The 21,102-nt window shown below is 36.7% G+C and overlaps 1 protein-coding gene and 1 long non-coding RNA gene across 2 annotated transcripts; one reads left to right on the top strand and one right to left on the bottom strand.

Annotated features, from left to right (window-relative positions):
• The first annotated feature begins 934 nt into the window (after positions 1-934).
• Positions 935-19,851, top strand: LOC129354161 (reticulocyte-binding protein homolog 2b-like). The gene is given in 9 exon segments (XM_055023673.1): positions 935-1,008; positions 4,131-5,232; positions 6,090-6,106; positions 8,133-8,346; positions 11,695-11,729; positions 14,938-15,312; positions 15,315-15,684; positions 15,686-15,816; positions 18,342-19,851. Coding segments are annotated over 9 exon segments (3,345 nt in total). The 5' UTR covers positions 935-965; the 3' UTR covers positions 19,400-19,851.
• On the bottom strand, positions 3,239-3,826 carry LOC129354152 (uncharacterized). Its single transcript, XR_008605130.1, has 3 exons — positions 3,797-3,826; positions 3,582-3,653; positions 3,239-3,492 (listed from the first exon to the last, which is right to left on the bottom strand). It is a non-coding gene; the product is annotated as an uncharacterized LOC129354152 (long non-coding RNA).
• Positions 19,852-21,102: the final 1,251 nt, after the last annotated feature.

Below are 21,102 nucleotides of genomic sequence, written 5' to 3'. Positions count from 1 at the left end.
GTTTAGCAGTAGCTCTCTTAATTGTTAATGTTAACTTTCCATAAAACTTTCCCCATTTGCTTAATTAATGGAGATGTAAGTCGGCTGAATTATTATCCAGCCAATTTATTTAGTAGTTTGAATGAGATTTGTGCAAAACAGTTTGTAGTTCCAGTAAATACAGTCATTTCTTGTCAAAGGTTGAGAAAGACCAACTTTTATAATACATTTCCTCCAAGCAGAGAAGCTAATTGCAGCAATTCAATGTTGTGTTTCATAGCTCATTTACAGGAAAGCTCAGATAAGATTCCAGTATAACTTTATGTTATACTGGAATAAACTTGATTCCCCGCACTAAAAATAAAATAAAAGAATTAAAGATAAAACATATTCATAACATTTACGGCTACATTTAACCCAGTTTGAAAACATTCTGATAAGCTCAAAAAAGAGCTGCAGGATCTGGTGTCCAGATGTAATAACCAGTATCATGTCTTCAACAACAGGCTGAAAGATAAGAAACCTCAAGTCACTGAGCTGCTGAAGAAGATCAGAACCATTGTTGACAGGAATGGAGGAAGTCACTACACCAATGAGATGTTCCAAGAGGCTGAGAGGAAAATCGAAGAGGAGAAACAACGCATCCTGAAGGAGAAAGAAGAGGAAATACACAAAAAGAGAGAAGAACTGGAGAGAGAAATTAAAGAAAAGTTTGAGGAAGAGATCAAGAAAATGGATGAACATTTCCAGGCTGAGAGACTGAGAGAGGTTGGACAGACAACAGGACGGAGAGGAATGGAGAAGGAGATAGAGAAGGAGAGGAGGCATGATTATCAAGTCCTTGATTGTCAGCCAAGTGCAGCACATAAAACAGTAGAAAGAGCCAATCAAAACTCAGTTTGTCTGCAGGGCTTTTAAAGACTTGTAAACTTGTATTCAGTATTTCACTGCAGCTCCAGTGTCCACACTGCTCTCTCTGACTGATCATGGCTAGCAACAGCTTCTTCCGAAGAAAACCCTCCAGCTTTGGTAAGTCAGAATAACTAATTGTTGAATTTATTCTGATGTAGAAAGTATCCAACAAAATATATAGACCCATATTTCTGAAAAGTGCATTTATTTTAGGAACTTTGTGACTGGGTGAAACATGTATGCAAATACACACAAGGTTGATGTCTTAAAACATTTAGAGAAAACTTAAAACAATGAGAAAATATTTTCAACACAGAGAAATGTGGAGTTAATGAAAATGCTTAATTCCTGCTTGAATGTTATTTTAAAACAGTATTTTTAAATTGACTAACAGGCCCTATCTGTTAGATTATTTTATATTCTAATGTTTTAAACATTACTATATTTATGTGGAGCTTTTCTCTGTCTGCCATCTTTTCTGTAATTACATCATCTTTTAATACAATTCTAGATTTTAATTACTGTTATAGTATGATATTAGTCACTGTTGATATTTTGACAGTACCTTACATTTCTCTCTTTTAAAATTACAACCAAATACATTAAATAATTGCATGATCACAATCCCTCCTGTTCTCACCTTTACTTTATCTCAATGTGTGAATTTCTGATCAGACAGAATACAGCTGATGACAAGACAAGGTCAAGTAACTTCATCTGAATAATTGCAATAAGGTTGCCAAAGTAATGACGTATGTTGATGTGGGTCCCAAATAATCTCAGTGGTCCCCATAGAAGGAGATTTGGCAATGATAGGCAGCATTATAACAAAACAGTGAAACATTACTGGTAAATAACAAACACAAAAACAACTAAAAACAGTTTTGAATGTTCAAAATAACATTCAAGCGGTTATTAAGCATAGAAATATATACACTCCAATCAATCGCATGTCATTTTTTTAACTTAATTTTTCTCCGAAGAGTTTTTGCGGCGCTAGTGGCTCATATATTTTAACAGCAGGCAGACAGGAAGGAGGGCAAGGAGAGGCAGGAAGACATGCAGCAAAGGTCACTGGGAGTCGAACCCGCGACGTCCGCGACGAGGACTGAGGCCTCCAAACATGGGGCGTGCCAAACCCCTGCGCCACCACAGTTCACCCTTTTTATTTGTTTCTATTGTTTTATACTAATTATATTCTGATAAATATCGTTTACCCATCACAATATTCATGGTGATATGAATGTTATGGTATATTACAAATCACAAAACTGTTAGATCAGATAAAAATTGTTTCAAAATTATTAGAAATTGTCTAACACTTCAGTGTGCAAATATGTTTTTAACTCATTGATCTTCTCACATCTGTCCTATGGAGCTACTGTCTGGTCACAAACTGACCAAACTAAACTCAGACCATTATAAAGTCTCTATAATGGACCTTCACGGTTTTATATCAAAAGATAATCAGATTCAGTCACAGTCTGTATAAATTTGGCATTCTGGATTTTTCCAACTTTTTAAATAATAATCTTTTATAATTAATTTTTATAAATCAATTATAAAAGATTTTTATAACCTTTTATAATTGGTTTAGACTTGCACCTAAACCATTAAATAATTGCATACAGAGCAGCAGTAAATGACAATGATAATGTTCCAGTAAGTTTAAATCACAACTTCTTGCTTTGACAATATATAGCAGTCATGTTTCTATATAAATAACAATTTTATACAAGTGGGTAATTGGGTGAACATTGAAGATGTAGTTTTTATTATTTCAAATATAAAAAGAAAATTCAAGCTGATGTAAAATATATTTCTTCTGTAACACAGTTGAGAAGGGTACAATATGTTTTAGGTAGATGGGCCAATAGGTTCGGCTGTCGGAGCACGATGGGTGCTCATACACAGTTGAGTGAATTTAAAAAAAACAATTAGCTTTAGTAACATGAATCATAAACTCACAAGTGGACAAGACATACAATTAAGAAAGTGAAATTACACACAATAAAATACATGAAATAAAAACAACAATACTTGGCCAAGTGCTAAATATCAAATTTAAATCTATTGGGTGGACCCTGGTAGTTTGTGCTCTAATGTCTTTTAGATGACAAATGAATCAAATTAAATCCTGGTTCAGGTCTCACTCATCATGGGAGGAAATCCAGATCTTTCTAAGTCCAGGTGGGAAGGCTCGCCAACAAAGTCAGTAGAGGAATCCACTCCAGGAACAATTCAGGAGAAGAGAAGAAAAAGCAAAAAAAACAAAAACAACACAACAAAAAAAAAAAAAACCTGATCTGTCAACAGACAAGACCAGCAGAAACATAGAATTATTATTAAACCATTCTAGTTTATTATGTTTCATAACTGTTCGAAAAATCCTTTTCCAAGAACAATAATAAAACATTACATTTTACACAAACTCAGCAAAGGTTCACGTTTTAATAACTAAGTAGGTCAAATAAAGATCATTATTTGACAACAAGATAAAAGAACAAAAACCAAATGAAAGGTACAAAATATGCTCACCGATCTCAGTGCGGCACGTTCAAAACAACTAGACAGGGACTCTCATTCCAGACACGGAGGGCACTAGACAGTGTAAAATGCATATTTTTTAAGTTTTAACTTAAAGAAAATGAATTAAGTAAAATAAAAATACATTATTATATAGGCTGTACCTTCAGTTGAACTGAAAACAACTGCCAATCAACTGCCAGAAAGTGCAACAGTTCCAACTGATCTTAGTGGTTCTAACAGCAGAAAAACTGAAGTTCAGTTTTCTGAAACTTACCACTCTTTCTAACTTATAAGTTGGATTTAAACAATAACTATTTACAAAAAAAATCCTTCAAAGTCAATAAATGATATTAGAAAGAAACCAAAAGACTCTCACTCTGGCTCAGCTGTCTGATCAGGGTTGGATCTCTCAATCAATGCTGCCAACACGGGAAAGAAGGTGGAGCCTCTGTGGCATTCCGCTCTCTGATTGGTCTAAACATTCATGGGAATCAAACTTCCCATTGGCCAGGCAGACCACCCCGCCTACCCAATCTCTATTTCCCAAAAGGCTATCCCCACTTTATGTGGGTTACACTTCCATTTCTGTTTTCACCTGTTTCTTACTGAGGTGTCAGATGGATCATTTCTTGTCTTCCTGATACACAGAGTGTGAAGTTCTGAGTGCAACATGATGATTCTAATTATAATTCAAACTTTCTTCTTCACAGGAACAAACATCACAATCAACGATGAGTTGAGGATCGTGTTGGTGGGGAAGACTGGGACTGGAAAGAGCGCTTCTGGAAACACCATTCTGGGTCGACCGTGCTTTGAATCCAAATGCAGCGCCAAATCCATGACTGTAAACTGCTCCAAAGTCTGCAGTGATGTGGATGGACAGCTTGTTGCTGTCATTGATACTCCAGGTCTGTTTGACACCAGATTTGGAGAAGATAAAACAGCCAAAGATCTGGGTCAGTGCGTCCTCTACGCTTCTCCTGGACCCCACATCTTCCTGGTGGTCGTTCCAATCGGCAGATTCACAGAAGAAGAATTACAATCAGTGCAAAAGATTCAAAAAATCTTTGGAGAGGCAGCAGACAGATACAGCATGGTTCTGTTTACCCGTGGAGACGACCTTGAAGAGGACACTATTGAAGATTATTTGTCTGAAAGCCCAGAGCTGCAGGATCTGGTGTCCAGATGTAATAACCAGTATCATGTCTTCAACAACAAGCTGAAAGATGATAAACCTCAAGTCACTGAGCTGCTGAAGAAGATCAGAACCATTGTTGACAGGAATGGAGGAAGTCACTACACCAATGAGATGTTCCAAGAGGCTGAGAGGGCAGTGGAGGAGGAGAAACAACGCATCCTGAAGGAGAAAGAAGAGGAAATGCGTAAAGAGAGAGAAGAACTGGAGAGAAAATTAAGAAAAGAGTTTGAGGAAGAGATTCAGAAAATGAAGGAGCAATTCCAGGCCGAGAGAGAGAGAGACAGGTTAGACAGACAACATGAAAGAGAGGAATGGAGAAAGGAGATAGCGGAGGAGAGGCGGCATCAATGGGACATGAGAAGGGAAGAGAAAATGGAGAGAGACAGGCAGTTCGAATACCTGACAAGACAACTAGAAGAACAGAAGATCAGGGAAACTCAAGAAGAAAAATTCCAGCTGCAGTACAAACTACTGGAGGAGGAGAACAAAAGAAAATTACAAGAAGCAGAAGCTAAACTGCAGCAAGAGCAACAACGTAAGGCCAGAGAAGAAGCTGAACATCGCGGTACTTCTGGATTTTGGAAGAAAATGAAAAATCGAATTTTTAGAAAGTGGTAAAAATAAAATGGTGAGATTTAATGCAATGATCCTGATGTTCTTTCAAACATCAGGATCATTGCAGAAATATAAAAGAGCTAATCCCAAACTGAACATTTCTCAAAGTATAAAAGATGAACAGAAAATGACAAACCAGATTTAATTTATTTTTATTGTGTTAATAAATCAAGTCAATAAGACACTACACTTACACATCATGACATCAAAACTCAGCCAGACCATGGATGTTCCCTGCATGAGAACCTCATCTCAAGTTTCCCAGAGGTTCAACCAAGAACGTAAATCCCATCTTATTATTGGATGGGACCATAAACAGCAACATTTCTTAAGACCAGTTTTGGAGGGTCGGTGAAGTTACAGTGAAATATGACATAAGATGTGGTTTAAAAAGGTTTTCAACCACATTCAGGCTGCAGGACCTAAAATGACCAGTAATGCACATCAAACAGGTTTTTCTCAGTGAACAAATTGTTGAGAACTAAAACTAAAATTCAAATGTTTCTATGCAAGTTTTGTTTCGTCTCACTGATCTAATCTCTGCTACACCTCTACAAAAATTTAAGGTTCTAAATAAAAAAGCTTTAAAATACCTCATAAACATTGATTTATTGAAATGCTTTCCAATACAAGTTATGGGCTATTTAAATAATAACTTGTTAAGTTGCTTTATTTTTAAGTCTTTTTTAGTTTTGCTATGATCTGGGGGATGGAGAACAAACAACATCGAAATGAATATCTGGGAAGTATCATAATTTAAATGTAACATTTAAAGCACCAGAATAATATCAGAATATTGTTCTGATATTTATTTTGCCAGAATAAAATCTTCTGATTTTATTTTGTGGATTTAAAGGCTCTACACTGAAGACAGTGAGAAATAAAGGCATCATTTTCAGTTTTTTCTGTCTGTTCTCTCTTCTGCTCCCATACTCTGAGCTGGGTTCAGTTTCTCAGCCTCTCATTTCAAACTCTTATAATTAACTAAAAGATCGAGTTAAATATGAATAAGATGTTTGCTACCTTTAACAACAACAACAAAAAAGCTTAGGTCTATGAAAGTGTAGCAGTTTTGTTAATGAAGCAGTTTATCATGATTCAAAGTAATAAAACAACAATTGATTTTTATTGTTAATAAACATTCACTGTTCACTATTGGAACAGTGAATGTAAATAAAAAGTATTACATGTCTTTTGTTTTAAGTATTTAATTGCTGCAGGGATTTTTATTTGTAATGCAGAGCTACAGCTAACAGATAACAGCTAACAGTTAGCAGCTAACAGCTAAAGCCTAGCAGCTAAAAGCTAACAGCTAAAAGCTAACAACTAGCAGCTAACAGCTAAAGTCTAGCAGCTAAAAGCTAACAGCTAACAGCTAAATAAATAAAAAATTTATTCTTGTTATTGTTTTTTTCTGACATAAATGACAGATTTATTTTGTTTCTTTTATCTTTTCATATTGATATTATTTAAACACAAATGTTTCTCCATTTTGGGAAGAAGCAGCACACCTCCATCATAGGATTTCACTCCTGCAAAGAGTATGAATAATTAGGAGTTTTTCTGTGTCTGTTAAATGACTGGTATATTTGAATGATTTTGGAGAAATTAGGTTTGGGTGTAAAGGACACTTAAGGCTATTCCACCTGCCGTCTCTCAATACACTTTCTGTTTGAAAAAAAAATAGTTAATGTTCGTTCATGTTAAATTCAATTAAAATGTTTGGATAATATTTTTAAGTATTTTATGTATCAATTTTGAACCTTTTGGAGGCTCTTGGGAAATATATATTGTTGCTATAAAAATAACATAAATGGAAAATGACAGTAAATGTACTAAACTCACATGTTCATGTCAATGAACATGTGTCTATATTCTTGCACTTTTTACAATAGTTTAGCAGTAATTCTTACTTTGTGATGATTGTTTAAACTGATTTCCAGTGTTTTTCAATGTTGAGATATTTTGTGTCACCCTGTTCTATAAAATCACTAATAAAGCTTGATCAAAAGAATAAATACTGTTAGACTGGTTGACTTTTAAATTTGCTCAGCTGTTATCTGCTTTACAAGGGATTGGGGAATGTTGTGGTATTTAATTGATATTAAATTAGTTTAGTTGTGCTTTGTAATTCCACACTTAAACTAGGACTGACATAAAATTCACAGTTTAGGAGAAAATTGTGTTGTTAAAGAACTTATCACTGTTTCATGTTTCAAGTCAAACACATTTTAAAGGCTGACAAAAGAGGGATTGGGTAAAAACAAAAATACAGTCCAATTTAAAGGGAAAATCTAGAGAAAAGTGGATATATTGTGAATTAACTTTAATTTGTCACTACTTTTTACAAGTTCTAAACAATCAAGTATTCTTAATCTTAAAAAGCACCTGCCTGCTAACATATAATAGGGTAAATAGCTCAAAAAGAAACATTTCCTGAATTGAGGAAATTTAAGAAGAGATGAGAAGAAAGTCATTGACGTGTCGTTATAGAAACAGGTACAATGTTTCCTCTCAGTGTTTGGGACTCCAGAAAACAACAATTACAAAAATTATCCACAAATCTCCACTTGGAGCAGAGAAGAACCTTTACAGTGCACCCCTAAAATTACTGCATGAGCAAATTTACCTGACAAATGTGTTCATAAATGTAAACCTGACAAACACATTCTCACTCCCCACTCAGCATACTGTATATGGATGCTTGGTCAGGTTCCCTCCGCGTCACATGTTGCTTATCTCCTGTAGCGACCACTTGGAATAAACAGCCAGATGACTGCCTGCCCGCCCGCCCCTCCATCCATCCATCCATTGTCTTCCGCTTATCCAGGGTCGGGTCGCGGGGGTAGCAGCTTCAGAAGGGAGGCCCAGACCTCCCTCTCCTAGCCACTTGTCCCAGCTCCTCCGGAAGAATCCCAAGGCGTTCCCAGCCCACACGAGAGACATAGCCCCTCCAGCGTGTCCTGGATCTTCCCTGGACCCTCCTCGCTGTGGGACGTACCCAGAACACATCACCAGGCGGCGTCCAGGAGGCATCCTGACCAGATGGTCGAGCCACCTCAACTGACTCCTCTCTATGCGGAGGAGCAGCGGCTCTATCAGATCATCATAAGGTTAGCACAAAGTGACGGCTTTATCTGTCAGACAAGAATACGCTGTCTTTACCATATGAGTTTCTTTTAATCAGCAACATATAATCATGACAGAGATTGTCATACACTTTGATATTAACAGTTATATGTCATCCTGACTCAGAGGTTAGCCAGTCAGACCGTCATCAAGCAACAAGGAGGCGAGTTTTACACGGGAGTGTGTTGTAGTTCACTGCAGCTGCAGCTGGACCCTGCTTTAAATACACTTTGAAACCACGACAATGCCTGTAAATCTTTGTAGTCATCATTGAAAACAATTGAATTACATACACGACAGGTTTTGGTCATAACTTGTCCTGTATGCTGAACTGACAGCTCCTCTGACGATCGGACTTCTTAATATGCATGCGCAGGCATGCGTACTCTGCATGTATATGATAATCTCATAGAACACCGTGAATGTAGCTCCAAAGTGACAACTCGTGGCCGCCTGCCACTTTGGAGGACTCTAAGAAACAGTCTTTGTCTTGTCCACTCTTGACAGCGACAGGAGACACAAGGCTGCTAAATGTTGCTCCGATCCAGGCAACGTTTACTCAAATCTCGCAGTCTATCATATACATGCAAATCTCGATAACAGAAATAGTTCCACACGAAATAAAATGTGAAATGAATATTCTTTTATTCTATGAATGACTGATAATGTCTCTTAATTTGTTTGTGAATGTATGTAAATAAGCATTTATATTTAGAAAACTGCACTAACAGATATCTTCTCATGGGTCTTAGCCCTGCTGGGGGCCAAGCATCCATAAAGGTCAGATCCTAGAATCACCCCGATGATTGACACTTGCAGTGAATGAGACGGTAACTGAAGAGGAACCAGTCTAGTTCCAAAGAGAAACAGTGGTGGATCAATAATTTGGCTGTGGTTTGATTTTATATGGAAGATGTCGAACAAAATGAGGTAATTTGCGAAACACGTCATAAAACTATTGCCATAAAAGGTTGTACCACAGTTTGTAGTTCCAGTAAGTACAGTCATTTCTTGTCAAAGGTGGAGAAAGACATGCTTTTACAATACATTTCCTCCAAGCAGAGAAACTAATTGCACCAATTCAATGTTGTGTTTAATAGCTCATTTACAGGAAAGCTCAGATATAGCTTTCCAGTTATATTCCAGTATAACTTTATCTTATACTGGAATATATTCCAGTATAACTTTATCTTTATGTTATACTGGAATACATTCCAGTATAACTTTATCTTTATGTTATACTGGAATATATTTCAGTATAACTTTATCTTTATGTTATACTGGAATATATTCGAGTATAACTTTATGTTATACTGGAATATAACTGATAAACCGATACCCCGCACTAAAAGAACATAAAAGGTGTAACTCCAAAGTGACACACTGGCACAGCTTTCTTTTGACGGGCTCTTTTATTAAACGCCATGAAAACTACAGAAATAAAAAACAGCTTTAGACATAGACACACTTACAAAAAACAGGTGACACGTGTTTTGACAAATTACCTCATGGTCGCCTGCCACTTCAGAGGACTTTCACAAATCAATTATCTCAACTCAATCGTCCACTCTAAATTAAAATAGCAAGTAATTAAAACACTATAATCGATATATTAACAAAAAATTACAAACATAATTGAAATACCTTATAACCACGAGGCTGCTACTTGTAGCTTTATTCAGGCTTCTGCTACGTTTTCCCCCTTTTTTTCTCCTTTTAAGTCTCGCAGTCTCACATACATAAAATCTCGCGACAACTCCCGACAAACAGTTCGACAAAACATAAAATACAATTATTCCACACAACTCTCGAACTTGAACCAAACTTAAAATATATAATCCTAATTATCAGAAATAAACAAATCTTTTCAAAACATAAATTATTTCACTGACACTTACAAAAGAATTAAAGATAAAACATATACATAACATTTAGGGTGCTGCACAGTGGCGCAGTGGGTAGCGCTGTTGCCTTGCAGCAAGAAGGTCCTGGGTTCGATTCTCGGCCCGAGGTCTTTCTGCATGGAGTTTGCATGTTCTCCCTGTGCATGCGTGGGTTCTTTCTGGGTTCTCTGGCTTCCTCCCACAGTCCAAAAACATGACTCAGGTTAATTGGTCTTTCCAAATTCTCCTTGTGTGTGTCCATGGTTGTTTATCCTGTTTGTCTCTGTGTTGCCCTGCGACAGACTGGCGACCTGTCCACGGTGTATCCTGGAACGCAGCTGGAGAGGCACCAGCACCTCCCGACCCCGTTAGGGAGAAGGGTGACCGGAAAATGGATGGATGGATAACATTTAGGGCTACATTTAACCCGGTTTGAAAACATTCTGATAAAATTGTGGTTTAAATTTTGACAGTCTCCAAAGCAACATCATCTCTGTGAGACTGAATATTTTAATTTAAGCACAAGATTTTCTGAAACTCTGTGCATTGAACTTAGGGTGCATTCACATGTTTAGTCTTGTAGTCAGGGCCTCACATTAATTCATATCTTGTGTATAGCAATGGTGAGTGTTTTTGAGGTCTAGATCAGAATACGATGGGAAATACTTTTTAAACAATTTCTCCTCATTAAACACCAATTAAATTTCAGATATTCTATTTCTGTTCCTACTGATAATCTGAACAAATATTTCACTATATTTGTTAAATAAAGGATCAAATGTGTGATGTATCTTTTTTTTATAATCTTTTCATAAATGGTTAAATTCTATATAAAGATAGTTAAATCAGAAATATGTTTAAATTGTGTGATGTAGAATGTAATATGAGCAACAGGAATTAAATATACTTGCCTCAGAGGAACAACACTCAGACATGCAGAACACCATGGAGCTTGTTTTAATCTCACTTGTTTGCTGTTTATTGCAGCGTTTTTCCCATTTATTGCAAATGTGGAGAAGAAATAGAAGAGCTAGAAAACCAACCTACATTTATATTATAGTGAAGATATAAATGTACATAAGTTATCTACCAGCTCATCTACTGGGTTACAGCATAGAGATGAGGTGGAGGAGAAGGAATGTTTCAACGTTTCTGTTCTGTTTGTGAAAGAATGTTTTGTACCTGTTCTGTTTATTGTGTCACTGGAGATTTTACTGTCAAAGACAAAGCAACAACCAGCAGGGCGACATCTTGGAAATATTCCACACACTTATCAAGTCTACAGTGTGTTCTTGATTGTCAGCCAAGTGTAGCACATAAAACAGCAGAGGGAGCCAATCAAAACTTCACTTTCAGTTCTGCAGGGCTGTTTAAGTCTTGTAAACTTATATTCATCATTTCACTGGAGCTCCATTGTCCACACTGCTCTCTCTGACTGATCATGGCAAGCAACAGCGGCACCCCAAGCAAGACCTCCATCCGTGGTAAGTCAGGATAATTAAATGTTGAGTTTATGCTGATATAGAAAGTATACAACAAAAACTTATAGGCCTATTCAATCAATTAGGACATTACTAAAAGCCCATTTATTTTAGAAACTTCATTAGTAGTTGAAACACATGATATAGATTAAGTTTAACACAAAGCAGGGCTTGATGAAAATACTTAATGCCAGCTTAAATATTATTTTCAAAAGGTAACTGTAGTCTCATCTTTTTGGCTATTCTAATTTATTGAATATGACTGTATATAACAACACATTCTCACTCCATATATGGATGCTTGGTCAGGTCACATGTTGTATCCCCTTCTCTTCATTAATTGAAGTTCAGGGTGCTCTCATTGAATGCTATAGAGCTCCCTAAGCATAGCAAGCTGACGACCTCTGAACAAAGAGGATGTCTATTCTAATTTTATTGAAAGGCATATAAAAAGTGCTATAGCTCGTAACACAAGAAGTGCTACAATAAAAAGTGCTACAAAGTGCATCTATTTTTCTCTGAATACATGCCATAATTACATCTTAAATTCTGCTTATATTTTTAATAGACTCATACATATTTTAATATAAGTTATGATTCCTTTCTGTACATTTTCTTACATGTCTGTAAATATTATTACTGACTGTTTGTGCATAATGACATAAAAACATCTACTAGTCACTACAAGCAGTGGAGCGGTCCACTCCCCTCTTTTTACACGAGTTGTAACCAAACAGCCCTTTGCTGCTGCCTTGTTTGCAACCGGCAAGAATTTAATTTTACTCTGAGAACATTTGCAGTAAGTTTGGCAATATTACTTTTATCTTAACTGTTTATTGAAAAATCAACAGGATGGTTTTGTGCCTGTACTACAACTTGATATTTAAATGTGTCAATCATATATGTCTACATTAAGATAAATATTCATTGAATGTGCTTATTAATTTAACTGAGTGTAAATGTGAAACCGTATGAATTCCAATATCTGATGTTTATTTCTTTAAATTCAAAATCAATCTATTCAAGTAAGAGTTGCAGTAAAAATATCACTCAAGTAAAAGATAAGTACCTTTCTCCCCAAAAGGTTATTCAAACAAATGTAACCAGTCCTCCCCTCTTTTGAATATACACACAACAATATTAGTACCTTTGTCAACAAGCTTAATGTAATATATTGTGGTGATGTGTGTTTTGTGTTGAGGCTTCGCAGCGCTTGTTGAGTAATCCAGGAGGATTTTTATAAACCATTACCTATAAAGCTGAAAGTAAATAAAAACAACACACAGTGCATTTTGTATTCAAATTTCCTTTCAATTTCTGATGTTTTAAAGCAAAAGTGTGATGTACAAATTAACTTTAATTATGTGTTAAAACCTGTGGTGAGGCATTAACGAGTTCTGCAGAAAGGCAAAGGTACCAACCAAGTAATTTTATCTCAAAACAGAGAACTCACCTGAACCCGAGCACAGTTATTTATTTTTTTAAGTAAATAAATACAAAATTCTCTTCACTTGTTTTTAGTTTTCGTTTTGATCCAGCCTTTGTTTCACACAAACAAATTAATCACAAGTTTTTCAATAACAAAAAATTAGGTTCACAGAAGAATAAAATCTGGTTGTTACAACTAGAATTGTTAAACAGATACAACAAGCAAAAATTAACATTTTTGCTTATGTGGTGCAGCATATGTTATTATAAGAGATTTTTTGTTGGTAAAGGCTTATATAGAAGACAATTAAGATGAAACTATTTAGCTTTTCTTTGACTCTATAACTCTATAAAGTAAAACACATTCATAGAATCACGATATGAACAATTGATGCATCAATAACAGACAACTCAGTATATTAATTTCTAACCCCAAAGAAAACATCTGGAAAAACAAATAAGGGTATACCACAAAAGAAAGGAGTCAGGAAACAACACACAGAATAATAATATGAAAACATAACCTTTCAAATAAACTCATTAGAAAATGAACTTAGATAATTTTTCTAACAGTAATGCCTTCATAAGTTCAGAGGTTCAAACTGATGAGTAATATACTCTCTTTCAAAATATTCTTAAAAGTTTGTTATTCTTCAGCTCATGTTTAGGTAATTTATTATTAGCTCCACATTCTTAAGAAAATGAAAAATTAAGAAATCATAAAGACTTTTTGCTATTTTGATTTAGTAATTTAATAATATTAGTTGTGTTACTACCCCCACTTCACTAGAGGCAGTAGCAAGCCCGAAAAGATGCAACTAAGAGGCAGATTTAGAAGAATACAGAAAGATACAGAGTTTGTTAAAAACTGTAAAACTTCATTGTAAATGAAGCTGCGCTGAAGTAAATTAAAGAGAGATGTTTAAATACATGCCGACTTTTTCAACTTCTTCCTAAAGGTGAAGATGTATCACAGATATCAACAGAAAATAAAAAGGGAGATTGGGAATAATATAAGGAAGAGCTCCCCCTTTACTTCTGGAGTTCAATGGTTCGATTTCCAAATAAGGTATGAGACTGACAGTGGTCAGCAACGTCCTTCTCACCACTGCTGCCAGGCCCGCTAAGAACATGGTGCTTAGTCTTATATGAAGACATCACTGTGGACCAGGGGTTCCCAGAGTCGGTCCTCGAGAGCCGGCATCCTGTGTTTTAGTTCTCTCCCTGGATTAACGCACCTGGATCAAATGATGGCTCATCAAGAAGAACATTGACATCCTGAAAAGGTTGTTACTACTAAAACAAGCAGGATGCCAGACCTCGAGGACCGACTTTGGGCACCCTGCTATAAACTCTGCATCTCTTGCTAAACATGAATAATTTGGAACTCAACTGTATGATGTGAAGCTGCCAGACTTTAACAATCTTGGAGATCTTGAAGGCTGCAGGTCGGTGACAAGTGCAAATAATTTAAAATCACAGAATCCTTCTTTAACAATATATTATATATTTTCATGGAATCTGGAGCCTGAAATAAAAATATAAACATGTTGGTAATTGAATGGAAATTTGTGTTTTTATTATTTCGAATATAAAAAGAAAATTAAAACTAATGTAAGACATAATTCATCCATACATGGTTTCATCTGTATCTTGTCCGCCACGTCTTTGATTCCCTTAATGTCTAAGATTTCAGCTGCATCTTATCCTCTCTACCAGATACACAAAGTCTAACATTCTGAGTGAAACATGATGATTCTAATTCAAATTTTCTTCTTCACAGAAACAAACATTACAAACGACAATGAGTTGAGGATCGTGATGGTGGGGAAGACTGGGACTGGGAAGAGTGCTACAGGAAACACCATTCTGGGTCAACGGTGCTTTGAATCCAAATGCAGCTCCACTTCCAAGACTGTGAACTGCTCCAAAGTATCCAGTGATGTTGATGGACAGCAGGTTGCTGTCATTGACACCAGATTTGGAGAAGATAAAACCAGAAAAGATCTGAGTCAGTGCGTCTGTTACGCTTCTCCTGGACCCCACATCTTCCTGGTGGTCGTTGCAATAGGCAAATTCACAGAAGAAGAAAAACAATCAGTGCAAAAGATTCAAGAAATCTTTGGAGAGAGAGCAGACAAATACAGCATGGTTCTGTTTACCGTGGAGACGATCTTGGTGATACCACTATTGAGGATTATTTGTCTAAAAGCCCACAGCTGCAGGATCTGGTGTCCAGATGTAACAACCAGTATCATGTCTTCAACAACAAGCTGGAAGATAAGAAACCTCAAGTCACTGAGCTGCTGAAGAAGATCAGAACCATTGTTGACAGGAATGGAGGAAGTCACTACACCAATGAGATGTTCCAAGAGGCTGAGAGGAAACTCGAAGAGGAGAAACAACGCATCCTGAAGGAAAAAGAAGAGGAAATACGTAAAGAGAAAGAAGAACTGGAGAGGGAAATAAGAGAGAAGTATGAGAAAGAGATGGAGAGAATGAAGGAGCAATTCCAGGCTGAGATGGATGAAAAAGAGGAAGTTTGAAAAAGAAATCGAAGAAGCAAAATCCAAGCTGCAGGCTAAGCATGAATCTGAGGCCAGAGAAGAAGCTGAGCAAAATAATTCTGTCCTTCTTTTGGCTACACCTGGAGAGAACATTGGTAATCTTTTAAAGAGTTTGTTCATAGTTAAACAGTAAAAGTTGTAAACCTATCACTCTTACATGACAATGACTTCAGGAATATGAAAACAACAAATCTCTACTGGAAGATTTTTTTTTGAAAATGTTTAAGTATAAAACATGGAGAACAGCAAACAGCAGAGCTCTTTAAGGGTTGTGGGGGGAATGGGTTTCTTTTGTGTTCCCTTGCAATATACTTATTGCAATATTTGCTGGTCTATTTTGTATACAGTCAGTTTATAATTTCAAATATATATGCATTTGAAGAGCCTCAGTGAAAACATGCTTATTATTTAGTCTTTGGTGTAAAAAACAGATTGAAAATCGATTTATTCACTGCATGTTTATGTTTGTTGAGGTTGAGATGGAACTGAAAACGGCCCTTTAAACCATTCAGACAACCAGCACAACAGAGACATAATCAAAACTATCAGATGACTCCTTATCTGATAGTGGTGATAATAACTCAGAAATAGCCCAAATAGTTTGGATGTGTTTTTATTTTCTTTCTGTCTTATGGAAAGTTTCTGTCTATATCATAAGTTTGTGGTACATTTCTATCCTAGAGAAAAAGATGTAAAACTTGAGGTATTTCACAATAAGATATTAACAACATGGAAAAACCTCACGATAACCTTATTTTAAAGCAGAAAGTACGATGGCTACCCTAAAGGGCTCCCACATACTCGGGTGTGCTGAGCACATTCCATGAACCGCACAAACAGTTGGGTCTTCATACTCGAGTATACTGATTACCTAAAATTATCTCGTGATAAATTCCTTTATTTCACACAATCCTAACAAATACTAGCAATTTTAATGAACATTTTGGGTGCCTAGCTCCGTTTCTTCTCCATCTGGGGAGCCTTAACTCGCCTCTCAGTGCGGGACAGAGAATGGCGGTCACATGCCGGTTCATGGGTGAACCGCCTCTCGGAGCCAGCACAGCCTCCTGCTGGCAGAGGAGCAGCAGGAGACTGTGCTGCTTTAGCTTTAATCAGGGATCCATTCAATGAGCTTGGTTTATTATGTTTTGATCACCATTGTGATCGATGCAATAATTTGTGCAGCAATCGAAAATGACCAGATACCCGATAATCCTTTGCTTGCCATTGTTCAAAAAAAATAAGTCAAACTCAGATGTCTTGTTTATTGTTCTTATAACTCTCCATAATTGACCAGGTCAATATCTGTGTGAATATATAAAGTCTGTTGCTGTCAAGCATTTTCGCTAACGTGTCTATCACGTCCCAGTGACAACTGTGGCTGGATGGCAGAGTACTCGTCTTGCAATCGGAAGGTTGTAGGTTCGATTCCAGCTTCCTTCTCCCACGTGTCGATGTGCCTCTGGGCAAGGCACTTAACCCCAAATTGCCTACCGGTCTGCGTAACGGTGTATAAGTGTTTGTGAGTGCGAATGGGTGAATGTGAGTCTCGAGTAAAGCGCTTTGAGTGGTCAAAATGACTGGAAAAGCGCCATATAAGTTCAGTCCATTTATCATTTATGTTAACTTTTATCATGTTGATGTCAACTTTGAAACAATATGAACTCATAAAACCCTTATTCTCAACCTTAGCCCCGTGTCTCATGAAAACCAGTTCGATGTGAACACTGTTTCCACCTGGTATTTTAATGTGCGACACTGAGTATGAGGTCCTAAAAATCTATCCTTGCGTGGACATGTGTGGCAGACGTCCACCCGAGTGTGTTGGGGCCTTAAGAAAGGCTTTCTGTATTCATTTGTGTCACATGAGATCAGTACATCATTGTGCATTCTCACAATAATGTACTGATTATTGAGGGAATACAATAATTTTGAGAGGTAGCGCAAAAAAAAAAAAAACATCCTCCATTTTCCCTAGGGAGCTCTGTAGAAAATAACAAACTAGATTCTGTTTTTTTCATTGTGTTAATAAATGCAGTAAATCTCCATTTAGAGTAAAACTCCTTCACCACATCTAACCCTTACTTTATATGACTCGGGTGTGTCTTGACCTTCGTGGCGGAGGCTCCGCCGAATCCCTGAGACCGACTCACCGAAGCCCTAGGATTCGATAGAACCCCGGTTAAAAACCACTGCTATAAACTCTGCATCTCTTGCTAAACATGAATAATTTGGAACTCAACTCTGATGTGAAGCTGCCAGACTTTAGAAATCTTGGAGATCTTGAAGGCTGCAGGTCGGTGACAAGTGCGAATAATTTAAAATCACAGAATCCTTCTTTGACAATATATATTTTCATGGAATCTGGAGCCTGAAATAAAAATATAAACATGTTGGTAATTAGATGTAAATTTGTGTTTTTATTATTTCGAATATAAAAAGAAAACTAATGTAAGACATAATTCATCCATACATGGTTTCATCAGTATCTTGTCCGCCACGTCTTTGATTCCCTTAATGTCTAAGATTTCAGCTGCATCTTATCCTCTCTACCAGATACACAAAGTCTGACATTCTGAGTGCAACATGATGATTCTAATTCAAATTGTCTTTTTCACAGGAACCAACATTACAAACAACGTGTTGAGGATTGTGATGGTGGGGAAGACTGGGATTGGGAAGAGCGCTACTGGAAACACCATTCTGGGTCGACGGTGCTTTGAATCCAAAGGCAGCGCCAAATCCCTGACTGTGAACTGCTCCAAGGGCTCCAGTGATGTTGATGGACAGCAGGTTGTAGTGATTGATACTCCAGGTCTGTTTGACACCAGATTTGGAGAAGATAAGATAATCAAAGATCTGAGTCAGTGCATCTGTTACGCTTCTCCTGGACCCCACATCTTCCTGGTGGTCGTTGCAATCGGCAGATTCACAGAAGAAGAAAAACAATCAGTGCAAAAGATTCAAGAAATCTTTGGAGAGGCAGCAGACAGATACAGCATGGTTCTGTTTACCAAAGGAGACGATCTTGGTGATACCACCATTGAAGATTATTTGTCTGAAAGCCCAGAGCTGCAGGATCTGGTGTCCAGATGTAACAACCAGTATCATGTCTTCAACAACAAGCTGAAAGATAAGAAACCTCAAGTCACTGAGCTGCTGAAGAAGATCAGAACCATTGTTGACAGGAATGGAGGAAGTCACTACACCAATGAGATGTTCCAAGAGGCTGAGAGGGCAGTGGAGGAGGAGAAACAACGCATCCTGAAGGAGAAAGAAGAGAAAATACGCAAAGAGAAAGAAGAACTGGAGAGAGAAATAAGAAAAGAGTTTGAGGAAGAGATTCAGAAAATGAAGGAGCAATTCCAATCTGAAAGAAAGAAGGAGGAAGAGGAGTGGGAGAAGAGTAAAACAAAAGAGATGGAGGAGAAAATGGGGAGGAGTGAGGAGGACAGTAAGAGGAGAAAAATGGAGAGGAGAGAGAAGAATGAGGAAGGGGCAGAGGAGAGGAGTGAAACACAGGAAAGAGAAATTCAAGAAGCAAAATCCAAGCTGCAGTCCCAGCATGAATCTAAGGCCAGAGAAGAAGCTGAGAAAAATAATCCTTTCTATAATTTGGCTAAAGGTGGAAACCACTTAGGTCATCGTGTTAAGACTATGTTTAAAAACAGAATGTAAAAAGTGAAAGTTGGAAACTTGCTGCTCATACAAACATGACAATGCCTGCATCAATCTGAAAACAAAACATTTGAACTGCAAGTTTCGTTATAAAAACATGGAGAACAGAAAACAACAAACTAGATTCTGTTTCTTTCATTGTGTTAATAAATGCAGTCAATCTCCAGTCAGAGTAAAACTCCTTCAAGTTAGTTTGTGTTTGCTTATTATTTCAAAGTATTTCATCTACCACTTGTTAAGCTTTTGGAAAATATATATTATTGCTAGAAAGATTGTCATAAATAGAAAATGACAGTAAATAAACTAGATTCACAATGATTTTCACGTCAATATTCTTTCACTTTTTGCAATAATTCTCACTTTGTGATGATTGTTTGAACTGATTTCCAGTGTTTGTTAATGTTTCTGTTCTGAATATAGAATCACAAATAAAGCTTGATGAAAACAATAAATGCTGCTAAACGTATTGTTTTACATCATCTGGTTTACATGTCAAAGTGACTGGGGAATATTGCATTGAATAGATAATAAATTACCTTTGTTGTCTTATAAATCCACACTTAAACTAGGACTGATATAAAATTAAATTTTAAACAAAACAAAGTGTTTTGCCTTCATTGAAGAACACATCAGTGTTTTTAAGGGTTTCAGCTAAAGTTAGTATTAATTGCTCTTTTCTTTTGTTTGTGTTTGAAGTCAAACTTAATTTAATGTCAGGCAAAAAGGACCTGAGTAAAAACAAAAATACAAGTTAAAGGGAAAAATCTAGAGAAAATTTAAAATGTTCTGAATTAATTTTGATTTAATACGGTTTTTGAACTCACAGCCTGAGCATAATTACCACAAAAGCTATAAAATCATCAAGATTCACTTATTAACATAAATAGACTAACACAACAAAAAATGAACCCTATGGACTGGGAAACATTGCTAAGAATGATGTGGTTATAATAACCCCTAGTGAAATCCAGCTGGCTATAGTGAATTTGTGTGAGAATAAGGCAACAGGTTCTGATGGCATTGCAGCAGAACATTTGAAATATGCTAGCCAAAAAGTGTCTGTGCTGCTTGCAATGTGTTTTTCTGGGTTTTTGACCCATGGGCAGTTGCCTGATTCCTTACTAACTGTTACCCTTGTGCCAGTAATTAAGGACAAAACTAATAAGGTTGACAGCCTTGATAACTACAGATCCATAGCTTTGGCTAGTGTGTTATCTAAAGTATTAGAGAAAATTTTGCTTGGTCGGCTCAATCAGTTTATTAGTACAACAGATAATCAATTTGGTTTTAAAGCCAAGCTGGGAACGGATTTCTGTATTTACGGCCTGAAAGAAGCTGTAAGAACATACTTAAGGAAAAATTCATCTGTGTTACTTGGGTTTATTGATGCCTCTAAGGCCTTTGATCGTGTTGATCACAATAAGTTATTTGACAAATTAAAAAAAAGAGGTGTTCCAGATATTATTACACGAAATTTAGTTTACTGGTGATCTAACCAGAAAATGCATGTAAAATGGGGAAATAACATCTCTGCTCCCTTTGGTGTTAGTAATGGTGTGCAGCAGGGTGGGCTTCTTTCACCTGCCCTGTTTAACTTGTATATGGATGACCTATCAAAAGAAATGAACCTCTGTAAAACCGGGTGTATGATTGGTGATACTTTGGTCAATCACTTTCTGATGACCAGCAGTGCTGGTTTTCAG

This window comes from Poeciliopsis prolifica, unplaced genomic scaffold (genome assembly GCF_027474105.1).
Source record: "Poeciliopsis prolifica strain line A6 unplaced genomic scaffold, Auburn_PproV2 SCAFFOLD105, whole genome shotgun sequence".
Classification (NCBI taxonomy): domain Eukaryota; kingdom Metazoa; phylum Chordata; class Actinopteri; order Cyprinodontiformes; family Poeciliidae; genus Poeciliopsis; species Poeciliopsis prolifica.
Note: the sequence above shows the minus strand (reverse complement) of the source record. Positions and strands in the feature narration are given on the sequence as shown.